An 11891-nucleotide genomic window follows, 5' to 3' on the forward strand; every position below is an offset into this window, starting at 1 on the left:
ACACAAACAATCAAGGCGGTGATTTTGAGAAGAATGCAACCCAAAACCCGAAGCATGCCAAAACGGAAAACCGGTATCAATTCCGTCCAATTTGGCTGTAATGGCAATGGATTACAGCCTCCAACAATTTAAAAGGAAAAAAGAACGAAAAGCAAAACCGGTATCAGTAATAGTATGGAGAAAAAAAAACAAACGGAGTTATTATTGAACTAAACTAACCAAATTTCAATTAAATTTTGTCAAATAAAGTGCAAATTTATTTGAACTTGCAGAATTCGATATAGCGAAATCCCAATTCATCAACTATATAATTATTGCGCATTCATGAATATAGATTTAGGAATAATGGTGCAGAAAATTAAAATTTTTTTAATAATATTACATAGGTATAAAGCAAAACTTGTTTGTTGAAGATAATTTCGTGGACCGCACAAGTTTAAGGGGGGGTTTTTATTTTTTTTTTCTTTTCTGCTTTTGGGAGTCTTCTTCCTGTCAAATTTTAATATTTGTTCTCTTTGAAAGTTTTTTTGCACTTAAAAATTCGGGTAGTAAAGTGTTAGTGAATTAAAAATTTAGACAACTTTAAAATTTAAAAACTAATTATACGCACAAAAACAGTAAAATATCCACTATACCACCGTTTGACGTTCACTTAGGCCGTCCGCTTTCTGTGCATCTAAAAGTGTTACATTCAAATATCCACCTCAACCGCACCTTGAATCCACTTAAATGTTTCTTAAAAAAAAAAAACTCTTTTTTTCTAATCATTTGTAAGTTTAGTTTTGAAAAAATAAAACTTATAACTGTGAATTAGTACATGAGAAATTTAACTATTACACACTAAGTTCATTCTTCATCCTTCGTATACTTTGTTTGATATCCTTGATTTAATTCTTCTTCATATTTAATTATTCTTCATCCATTCCACCATCCCAAAACATGCCACCAGCAGCGCCCTTTTTATTATATATATATATATATATATATATATATATATATATAAAATTGACGTCGTCTCTACCGTGTGAATCGAACTGCTTTCTCTTTGATTGAATCGACCTTCTCGTCTGAGATCAGTTAAAAGCAACAGAGATTAGAAGTTTTGCTGCTGCACCTAACAGGCAATAGCTTCTCCTCCTTTACTAGTTGTTGAAAGCAAAGCTCACTTTGCCCGCATGGCTGACACTGTTATCTCTCTTGTTATTAAGAGAACTAGCGATCTGCTGATTCAAAAAATTGTTTTCCTGAAAGGCGTTCGACGACAAGTTGAGAGACTTCAAAATGATCTGGTCCGGATGCGGTGTTTCCTGAAAGATGCTGATCAGAGGCAAGATGACGATGAGAGGATCCGCAACTGGGTTTCGGAAACCAGAGCTGCGGCCTACGATGCGGAGGATATCATTGAGATCTTTGCCAGCAAAGTTGAGTTCTTCACAAAGAAGAAGGGACTTGTCACCAAATTGACGTATTATCCCTTGAAAATTGTGAACCTCTACAAGATAGGTAAAGAGATTGAGTCCTTACAGGTGAGGCTTAATGACATAGCCGACAGCCGTGAAAAATACGGTATAAAAAATCTTGGGGAGGGGATGGCTACACACGGGGAAGAGCTTCAACGGATCCGGCAGTCCCCTCCTTTCAGCGAGGACAAGGATGTAGTGGGCTTCGGGGAGATAACAAATTCCCTGGTGGCAGAACTTTTGAAAGAGGACAGAAACCGCCGTGTGGTTTCGATCATTGGCATGGGAGGTGCTGGTAAGACAACTCTAGCCAAAAAAGTTTATAACCATGCTGATGTCAGGACAAGATTCAACTGCCGTGCTTGGGTCTGCGTCTCTTCAAGCTACGATCACAAAAAGATGCTGAGGGCAATCATAAAGCAATTGAATGAAATGAGTAAAGAGCTACTTGAAATGTTGGAACAGATGGAAGAGGAAGACTTGGAACGAAGGCTGTATAAAGATCTACAAGACAAGTGTTATCTTGTGGTACTTGATGATGTGTGGAAGGAAGAAGTGTGGGATTGTCTTGCTAGGGCCTTTCCTGATGTTAATACATCAAGTAGACTGCTACTGACAAGTCGCAATCGGGATGTTGCTCAACACGCTGATGCTCTTAGCAAACCACATGAGCTGAAAACTTTGGGGCAGAAAGACAGCTGGCAATTGTTTCTCAAAAAGGCCTTAGACCATGGAGCTAATTCTGGGTGTCCTCCCGATTTGGAAGAAGTAGGCAGAGAGATTACCAGAAGATGTGATGGTCTGCCGCTGGCCATCACGGTTATAGGTGGCCTGCTGCTGGCAAAGAAAAAGTTGAAAAGTGAATGGGAGAAAGTTCTCAACAATTTCAGCACACACCTATCAAGGAGCCGGAGTGGGGTATCAGCAATTCTGGAATTAAGTTATGCAGACCTTCCTGCCAATCTGAAATTTTTCTTTTTGTATCTGGGTTTGTTTCCCGAAGACTCCGTGATTTCCGTGCCCAAGTTGATTCATATGTGGGTTGCAGAGGGAATAATGCAGAAAAGAGATGCAGAAAATTTGGAGGAAACTGCAGCATATGATGATGTGGAACGACTTTGTAGCAGAAATATGGTCCAAGTGGCGGAAATGACTGTTGATGAGAGGATTAAAAGCTGCAGAGTCCATGATTTACTGCGAGAACTTGCAATCAGAAAGGCAGAGGATGAAAATTTTTTTCAGATCCATGACACCAGAGATGATAAAATATCAGCCAAATCCAGGTACCTTGCTGTTCATGTTCTCCCTTGGGATGAAAATTATTTTGGGACTTCGACCCCTCCTCTCCGGTCTCTACTTTTTTTGAATGTCCATGACTTTAGTCTTAGCTTCAGAAGTTTCAGAAAGCTTAGGATACTAGACCTTGAGAATGTTAAGCTACCGTATAATTTGCCAAAAGAAATTGGTAAAGTCAGGCTTCTAAGATATCTCGGTTTAAGACACACATCCATTGCAAGGCTCCCTCATTCCTTCGGTTGCTTGCGATGCCTACAAACTCTTGACATACGGAACTTTGAACCAGTGATAGTTTCAAATTTCATTTGGAAGCTTGAAAGTTTACGGCATCTATATGCGTATGGTATGGAATGTGATGTGCCTCTTAGGATTGAAGGATTGAGAAATCTCCAGACTCTGTCACGCGTACGCTTTGATGACATTATGCACAATAACATGATAACTTTGACAAGTCTTCAGAAACTGTGGATTTGGGTGGATGACAAGTCAGAGATTGACAAACTCTGCTTGCATTTATCTGAGGTTGGAAGTCTAAAGGCGCTATGTCTTTATCGTACTCAAGGAAGAGAGTGGCCACAATCTCTAGCTGGGCTTTCTAAGCTCCATCATGTAACGGAGCTCAAGCTAATTGGGAGGGGTTTGCGAATGCTGCCTCCTGATTTCCCTCCAAATCTCTCTCGCTTGTCTTTGAAACACACAAATCTCACGGATGACCCAATGCCAGTACTAGAGAAGTTAGGACAGCTGTCGTTCCTCGAAATGACGGATGCGACATATGGGGGACCACAGCATATGGTCAGTTTTGGGAATGGGTTTCTCCAATTGAAATTCCTTGAGCTCAGCCGCCTGTATGCTTTGCATGAAATGAATGTGGAGAAAGGTGCACTGCCACAGCTCCAGTGCCTGAGAATCAGGAAGTGCCCCTCATTACGGAAGTTGCCGGAAGAGCTGAAGCACATATCTACTCTCGATGTGATTGAGCTTGTGAACATGCCAAAAGATTTCATCAGTGGGCTTGATGCGGATATGGTATCCAGTGTCCCTAACCTCAGAATGTTTTGACTCTAGAATCTAAGTCCTTATTTGTATTTCGCGCATAGAACGGAACGTATGTAGTGTAGAGATCAATAAAATTATTTCAAGTTTTTATCAAAATACATAAATAAAAAGAATGTTTCCGATTCAACATTATTTTTGTTTTTCCCAATTCAACATACTTGCTTTGCCAGTGTTTCACTCTTTATTGACGTCACATAATTTAGACCAACCGAAAAGCATTTTAAGTCCTTTTTTTTAAAAAATTATTTGAAATCTCACACTTCAATACTTGTTTTTTTTGTCATACACACATACTTATACGCACACATACACGCATACATAGTATCTACTCCTGTACCTTATGGGATTTGTGTCTCTATCAATTTACATTGCATATATCATATTAATACAAGTAGAAATAAATTTAAAAAAAAAAACTGTTCATGTCTGCGGTAGGCCTCAAAAATCTTGGAATTTGGAAATGTCTAATTCATTAATAAAAGCCTTGAAGTCTAAGTGTTAAACTTTGGGTGAAGTTTAAGGGTCGAGTTAGCTTGAGACTGCAAAAACGAACAAAATTTCGAGCTTTGGGATATCATACTCTTTCAGCTGCATATATATGACTAATACAAGTTTCAACTTTCTAGTAGCAATAGTAGTTACCCTTTTTTTTTTGGCCCTGTCTGCGATAAGAGCAATCAGAGAGTTACCTAATAAAACTCAGATAAACTCAGGGTTGATTACTCCTAAGTCCTGCCAGCTTGTTAAGTGCACAAAGGACGCGAGTTGATAGGTTACAATTTTCTCATTTATTTATTATTAATTTTCCCTGTTATCTGATCTGATGTGGATTAATTGTTGGATTCTATTCATTTTTAGTATTTTGCATTTATTTCAGGGAGTAGAACGAAAATATAATAACAGGTGCCAATTTAACGGAAAAGAAGTCCGGATGATAGAGTTTGTCCCAAGGATATTTTTTTGGAAAAGAAGATGTCCCGCCCATTTTGATAATTTCTGCAAAGGAATGACGGACGGAGGGTTTCTTTTTCCTGGTGAGCCGCCGCACATCTGGGGGAAGAAAAAATAAAAGAATGCATTAGAAAAAGACTAGAATTAGATTTGCAAGAGGAGAGCACTAGCCGCAATTCTTTGCTGACTTTTTCGTTTGGGAATTTCGCTGGCTTTCCTCTCCCGAATGTGAGGCACTACTTAGCATTCTTAGCTTTGACTTTTCTCCTTGACTTTTGGTAATGATTCTCCACGGATGTCAGGAGAAAGAATTGGGGGAAAAGTTTTCATCCCTTTTTGCTTGTAGCAGTTTCTTTTTCTTCTGGGATATGAACAGACAAGTTAACGCATTAAATCATCCGCTACAATTTCGTTTTTCTTTACTCCTTCGGTCGAATTGAATTTGCCCGTCGTCCAACTGATGGCCGCGGCTCTCTCTTCAATTTCTTGCGGGTTTTGTTCATCAAACATGAACTAATTTTCCAATTTTAGTCAAGGGATAACGGAGGTTCTGGTTCGTCTAAAAATTGTGAGATCGATTTAATTTAATCTTTTTCTTTTATTTAATGGTATTCGCGTATTCCTTGATTGCTATGCTTATGGTTATTTAATTAATTGATTGCCTTGGATCCGAATAATTAATTGATTTGGTAATCTATTGTCAATTAGGGCATTAAATCCATAATTGTTTAATTGTCCTGAAATAGTGACAATTGGCACGATTAGATTCATGTCAGGGGGATACGCGGGCTAATCTGAAATAATCCTGGTAGTGCGTTATTTGGTTAGAATAGAGCTCCTCTAATACGTAAGGCAATTGGGAAATTAAATCTTACGGGTGTACCTAGGATTATTTCCTAATTAGAGCAGTGATTAACGGACGTACCTTAATCACCGACACAGTAAGGAGGGATTGACTGCCATCGCTTGTTTGGTAGTTATAACCTATTTATTGATGAATAATTGGAATTGCCCTTGCTTCGATGATCAATTAGGTGAACCATTGCTGAAGTTATTTCTTGGCTAGATCTTTAATTAATATTACCTTGACTTTAGTGAATTGCCATTTGACTTTTAGTTGCCTACTTTATTTTATTTTTAATTGTTTCCTTGTTTTAATTGATTTGGGTCTTTAATTATTGTTACTCTAAGTTCAGTGAACTGTGGTTTAATTTCTATTTAGTTATTTATTTTTATTTTTTTATTTGAATTTATTTGATTGTCGTCGTTCCTACAAAATCACCCCCTGTGTTACTTTGGATTTCTTAAGAAACAAATATACCCAATCCCTGTGGATACGACCCTACTTGCCCTGTCTACAAATTCATAATTATTTGTGAAAAAATAACCATCCCATTTGGGTATATCGGATCAAGCAAACTCTTCGGAAACAGGGTGAATCAAGTAACTCATTGCACACCTAGAGTCTCTGCTCCAGTGCTTGAAATTGAGTTTTGGTCATTTTAACTGGCAATTAGGTTTAATTTTATTATTGTGCAAGCTTCGACATCCTGTCACGGGTCCCACAGTATCACGGGTGTGGCCGCCATTAAGGCCATTGCCAGCCGGAGTAGATTAATAAGATACTTGAAACAACTAATAAAAAGGCAAAAAGGTTGTGTCCTTTACACACACACATGCTCCAACATTAAAAACTCCATAATCAGTTGCCATCTGAACTTTCTTTCTTTCTTTTTTTGCCGGCCTGATGGTCACCACCAAGCAATTAAATCTTAGTGGCGTGACGTGAGAGGTCGGGAATTCAACTTTTGTCTTCCATTAATTTGTCACTATATGTGGCTGCATTCAATAGTATTTTTTTTTTTATATGGTGATTCAACTCCCATCAGCTCCCGCTCCCCCTAAATTAAGATAAATTATATTATAAAAATATTACCATTGTGACAAAAAAAAAAAAAGTTGTTGCCATCTGGGCTTACCACGCCATGTATTTGGTTGATTCTAATTTTTCCCATGCTGCCCAAACTGAAAAAGAGAACAAGGAAATAAAAGCCTCTATTCATGTACTTTAAATGAAGTAAAGAATGAAGTTGGCAAACAATTCATCCCATATAAAGTGTTGGTCCGTTTGAAAGTGAGAATTGATTGCTTCCTAAATACTGCTCATTATATATATAAGATGTTAAAAAAAAATTAAGCATGCGAAAATCAAATAACAAACTGTTCATTTAAGTTGTTTGGGATAAACATTGAAGGGGAAAAAAGTACTGAGGGGAAATTTTTTTAATACGGGCACAACTGTAGGCTATTTATTATGAAAGGCATTTTTAATAATTCTTACACGTAATGTAATTTTTTTTATGTGTTTGTAGTAATTTCATTTTTACAAAAATTAGTACAAATGTCGTGTGTAATGGATAGTCCAAAGATTGTCTGCTATTTATAAGTTTGACACTGTAATAATTCGAACTAATTGAATTGAAGATATCTGAGATAGGGAAGGGAAAGAGAGAGGAAGAATTGAGAATGAGATCTGAATTAAGGGAGAGGGAAAAGAGAGGGAAAAGAAAGGTTTGAATTGATTAGGAAAGAAATCTGGAACAACGTATTACACGTCCTGCCTTCAATGCAGATGAATTACTTATACAATTCTTAGCTTTGAGCTCAAGACACAGCCTGCTAGTACTAACTACTTTTCCCGCCAAATAACTACTCTTCATTCTGTTATATCAGTTGCTATCCTCGTGACTCTTCATGCTATCACATTTCTGGTGCTACTCCTTTGCTGAGTCATCCCCGTCAATTGTGCATGACAATTTGGACTGATTCCAGGCCATAACAATACCTCCCCCTAAAAACAATCCTAGTCTCTAGGATTGATTAATTTGGAAAGAAGGAAATTGAGCATGAATGAACGTCCAATCCTCCCAAGTGGCTTCCTCAGGTTCCATGTTTTCCCACTGCACCAACACTTGCTCAACTTCCTGACCCTTCCTATAGATTGTCCTTTTATCCAGCACTGCTGAGGGGGTGACCTCAAACTCACTATCTGTGTTCAAGGTAGGCAAAGCAGTGCTGACTGGGGCCTCCTTTGGTGACTTTTTGAGCAATGAAACATGAAAAACAGGGTGTACGGTCGATCCTGCAGGTAGCTTCAGCTTGTATGCTACAGTCCCCACCTTTTGTTCCACCTGATAGGGCCCGTAGTACTTAGCAGTCAGTTTCAAATTCCTCCTTACGGCTACTGAGGTTTGTCTGTAAGGTTGGAGCTTCAAATAAGCCCACTCCCCCACTATAAACTCCCTGTCACTCCTCCCTTTATCAGCCATTTGCTTCATTCTGTTCTGAGCTTTAAACAAGTTCTCTTTGAGCAAGGAATTCCAGCCTACTCTTTCCTGTGCCCAATCCTCCACAGCAGCTACTATTGTCTTATCGGGCCTCAGGTTCAGTTGTATAGGTTTGTAACCATATAAGGCCTGGAAAGGGGACATTTGTAGACTGCTATGGTGGTTAGTGTTATACCACCATTCTGCTGCAGGAAGCCATTTCCTCCACTTCCCTGGTTGATACATACACACACTCCTCAGGTAGCTTTCTACACATCTATTAACCCTCTCAGTCTGATGGACAGACTGAGGGTGGTATGCAGAAGTGAGGTTTAGCTCTGTGCCAAGCATCTTGAAGAGTTCCTGCCAGAACAAGCTAGTAAAGGCTTTATCCCTATCAGAGACAATGTGTGTTGGTAGGCCATGTAACCTGAAGATCTGATCAAAGAATGTCTCTGCTACACTTTTAGCAGTGTAATGAGAAGTCATAGGGATGAAATGAGCATATTTAGTAAATCTATCTACCACCACATAGATGACATTACAACCAAAAGATTTAGGCAAACCTTCTATGAAATCCATGGAAATTTGTTGCCACGCTTGCTCAGGAATGGCCAATGGCTGCAACAGTCCTGGATAAGCGCAATTCTCATTTTTACTTCTCTTGCAGACATCACAATTCTGTACATACTGTTCGACCTCTTTTTTCATTCCAGGCCAGTATAGGTAGCTTTTGATCCTCTGATAAGTACCATGATTCCCAGAGTGACCTCCAAGACAAGAATCATGAAAACAGGAAATCATTTTTGCCTTAGTCCAGCCTCTGCTCCTACCCAAATCCTTCCTTTAAATCTCAAAATCCCTTGGTTATACGAGTAGTCAGGTAGTGCTTCAGCTCCCATGGCCAGCCTCAGTAGAACCTCCTTTGCCATGTCATCACCATTGTAGCTCTCAGCTACCATTGACAGCCATTGAGGCTTGATGGCAGTGATGGCATGTACAAATGTTTCTGCTGGCTCCTCCTGCTCTCCCCTTCTTGATAATGCATCAGCAACCACATTGTCCTTACCCCTCTTGTACTGGATCTCATAATCCATCCCCATAAGTTTAACCAGCCACTTCTGTTGAAGGGGAGTGTTTATTTTCTGATCCAGCAAGTATTTGAGGCTTTCATGGTCAGTCTTTATGATAAAGTGGTTCCCCATCAAGTAGTGTTTCCATTTTTGAACTGCTGTGATGAGTGATAGAAGTTCTTTTTCATAGGTGGATCTGGTCTGGTTCTTCTGGCCCAACACTTGGCTGTAGTAAGCTATAGGTCTCCCTTGTTGCATCAGCACAGCCCCAATAGCTAACTGACTAGCATCAGTTTCCAATTGGAATGGTTTTGAGAAGTCAGGTAATGCTAATACTGGAGATTTACTCATGACCAGCTTCAACCGTTGAAATGCAGATTCTGCAACAGCACTCCAAGCAAATTGATCCTTCTTCAGTAACTCAGTGAGGGGCTTAGCAATTTCTCCATACCCCTTAACAAACCTCCTGTAATACCCAGTTAGGCCCAAAAATCCTCTGAGGGCCTTTAAACAAGTAGGAGTTGGCCAGGACAGCATAGCCTCCACCTTGGATGGGTCAGTATTCACACCTTCACTAGTGATAACATGTCCCAGATACTCCACTTGGTTTTGACCAAAAAAACATTTAGACATCTTTGCAAACAAGGAGTGCTTTCTCAAGGTCCCTAATACTAAGGATAAGTGGTGTAAGTGGGTTTTATAATCTGGACTATAGATCAGAATGTCATCAAAGAACACAAGGACAAATTTTCTGATGTAAGGTTCAAAAACTGAGTTCATTAGTGCTTGAAAGGTGGCGGGGGCATTTGTCAGGCCAAATGGCATTACAAGAAATTCATAAAGTCCAGAATGAGTTCTAAAAGCAGTTTTATGGATGTCCTCAGGTCTCATTCTGATTTGGTGATAGCCTGATCGCAGATCAATTTTAGAGAAGACCCTGGCTCCATGTAACTCATCCAGTAAGTCATCTATAATAGGGATTGGAAATTTATCTTTGATGGTAAGATTGTTCAGTTGTCTATAATCAATACAAAGCCTCCAACTCCCATCTTTCTTTTTAACTAAGAGAGCAGGTGATGCAAAGGGGCTGTGGCTAATTTGTATAAGACCAGAGGTTAGCATGTCCTTCACTTGATTGTCAATTTCATTTTTCTGTACATGGGGGTTCCTATATGGGGGAATTTTGAAAGGTTTGGCATCTGGTTTAAGGGGAATTTGGTGATCATGGCATCTGTTTGGGGGAAGAGTTTTAGGTTCAGCAAAGATATCATCATATTTGGCCAACAACTGAGTAAGAGAATCTGGTTCAGAAATTACCTGTGAGTTGTGAACCTTCACCATACAAGATTGCTGCAGAGCCTTCCTGATCTTATGTCTGACAAATTTGTGAGCTGTTGAACCTTGCTGCATTCTAACGTTTGTATTGTTGGAATCTCCTTTTAACACCACGTGCTCTCCTCCCTTCTCAAAAGACAGGTTTAGTCTCTTGAAATCAAAGGTAATGGGGCTGTAGGATTTCATCCAATCCACCCCAAGGATCATATCATAAGGTTCCAGGTCCATGACAAATACATCCTGTGTAAATGTGTGGCCCTGCATGTCCCACTGCATTCCTGGAATCCATTGGTCGCAGTGCAGCTCTTTGCCATCAGCAATCTTGACCTTAAAAGGCCTATGATTCTGCACAGTTTCTGGGTACAACTGAGCCACTGATCTCCTGATAAAACAATTGGTACTTCCTTGATAGGGTACAATTTGTTAGTAATTTTATTATTAATTTTCCCTTTTATCCCTGACAAATATTGTGTTAATTGCTGATATTTACTCATATTTGGTATGTGGACGTAATTTCAGGAATAAAGCAGAAAACTACCAAAAGGAGGGACTTTATGGAAAATATGGAGACTTCTAAGGGCTTCAATGCTTGGGTCCTTGAATTTGTGGGGACCACAAGCTAGTGGAAGGCATCTAGTCATTTGGACTCTAAAAAGAAAGCTACGGAAGGAGACTTGGGGCAAGAAGTACTTTGAAGGCTTTGCCCACATGTGTGGGGACCACGTAGAGAGCCTTGAGTTATCTTTCTTTTGTGGCTTAAATAGGGAACGGAGAGTAGCAGAGGAATATCTCTGGTTTTAGTCTTTTAGTGTAGCTTTACTTTTTCCTTCTTTTGACTGGCCTCTGGCACGCCAGGTGTTCGACAAAATTCCCCAACGGGAAAAACACCTTTTATTCCTTGCTTCTTAATAGAAAACGCTATGCCTTTGCAATCCATTAATTCGTGTGGTGATTTAATTATGCGGCGTGGCTAAATCTTCCATCTAGTCAAGGATCAACTCGACGGCGCAGTCCCGAAAACCTGTGAGATCTAATTAGTTTTCACGCGTTCCTTAATTTATTAATAATTGCACGTTGCCTGCTTGTATTTTCATGGGATTATTTTATTAATTGGATGTCAAGGGCCCGATGTTCAATGTGATTTATTAGTCTCGTGCCAATTTAGTCAATTAAATCCGTAATTGTTTGATTGATTAATATTAGTGGCAACTGGTGTGTTTACACATTAGGGGAACGTGCAATCTAATTTAAATAACCCTCGTAGCGTGTTATTGGTTAGGGCTAGGTTTTTCTAATATTAATGCAATTGGGAAAATAATTCCTACGGTCGTACCTAGGAGTATTTTCTGGTTAGGGGTGATCAATGGTCGTACCTTGGTTATCAATAATTT

At 39.3% G+C, this 11891-nt stretch overlaps 1 protein-coding gene across 1 annotated transcript; it reads left to right on the plus strand.

Annotated features, from left to right (window-relative positions):
* Nucleotides 1-1175: 1175 nt before the first annotated feature.
* Nucleotides 1176-3818, plus strand: LOC113739014 (putative disease resistance RPP13-like protein 3). Its single transcript, XM_027266269.2, has one exon. The coding sequence runs from the start codon at nucleotides 1176-1178 to the stop codon at nucleotides 3816-3818; it is 2643 nt and encodes an 880-aa protein (XP_027122070.2).
* Nucleotides 3819-11891: the final 8073 nt, after the last annotated feature.

Source organism: Coffea arabica, chromosome 4c (assembly GCF_036785885.1).
Source record: "Coffea arabica cultivar ET-39 chromosome 4c, Coffea Arabica ET-39 HiFi, whole genome shotgun sequence".
Classification (NCBI taxonomy): Eukaryota; Viridiplantae; Streptophyta; class Magnoliopsida; order Gentianales; family Rubiaceae; genus Coffea; species Coffea arabica.

Excerpts from the sequence above, each read along its gene's own strand:
- LOC113739014 (XM_027266269.2), top strand. The coding sequence starts at position 1,176 with ATGGCTGACACTGTTATCTCTCTTGTTATTAAGAGAACTAGCGATCTG.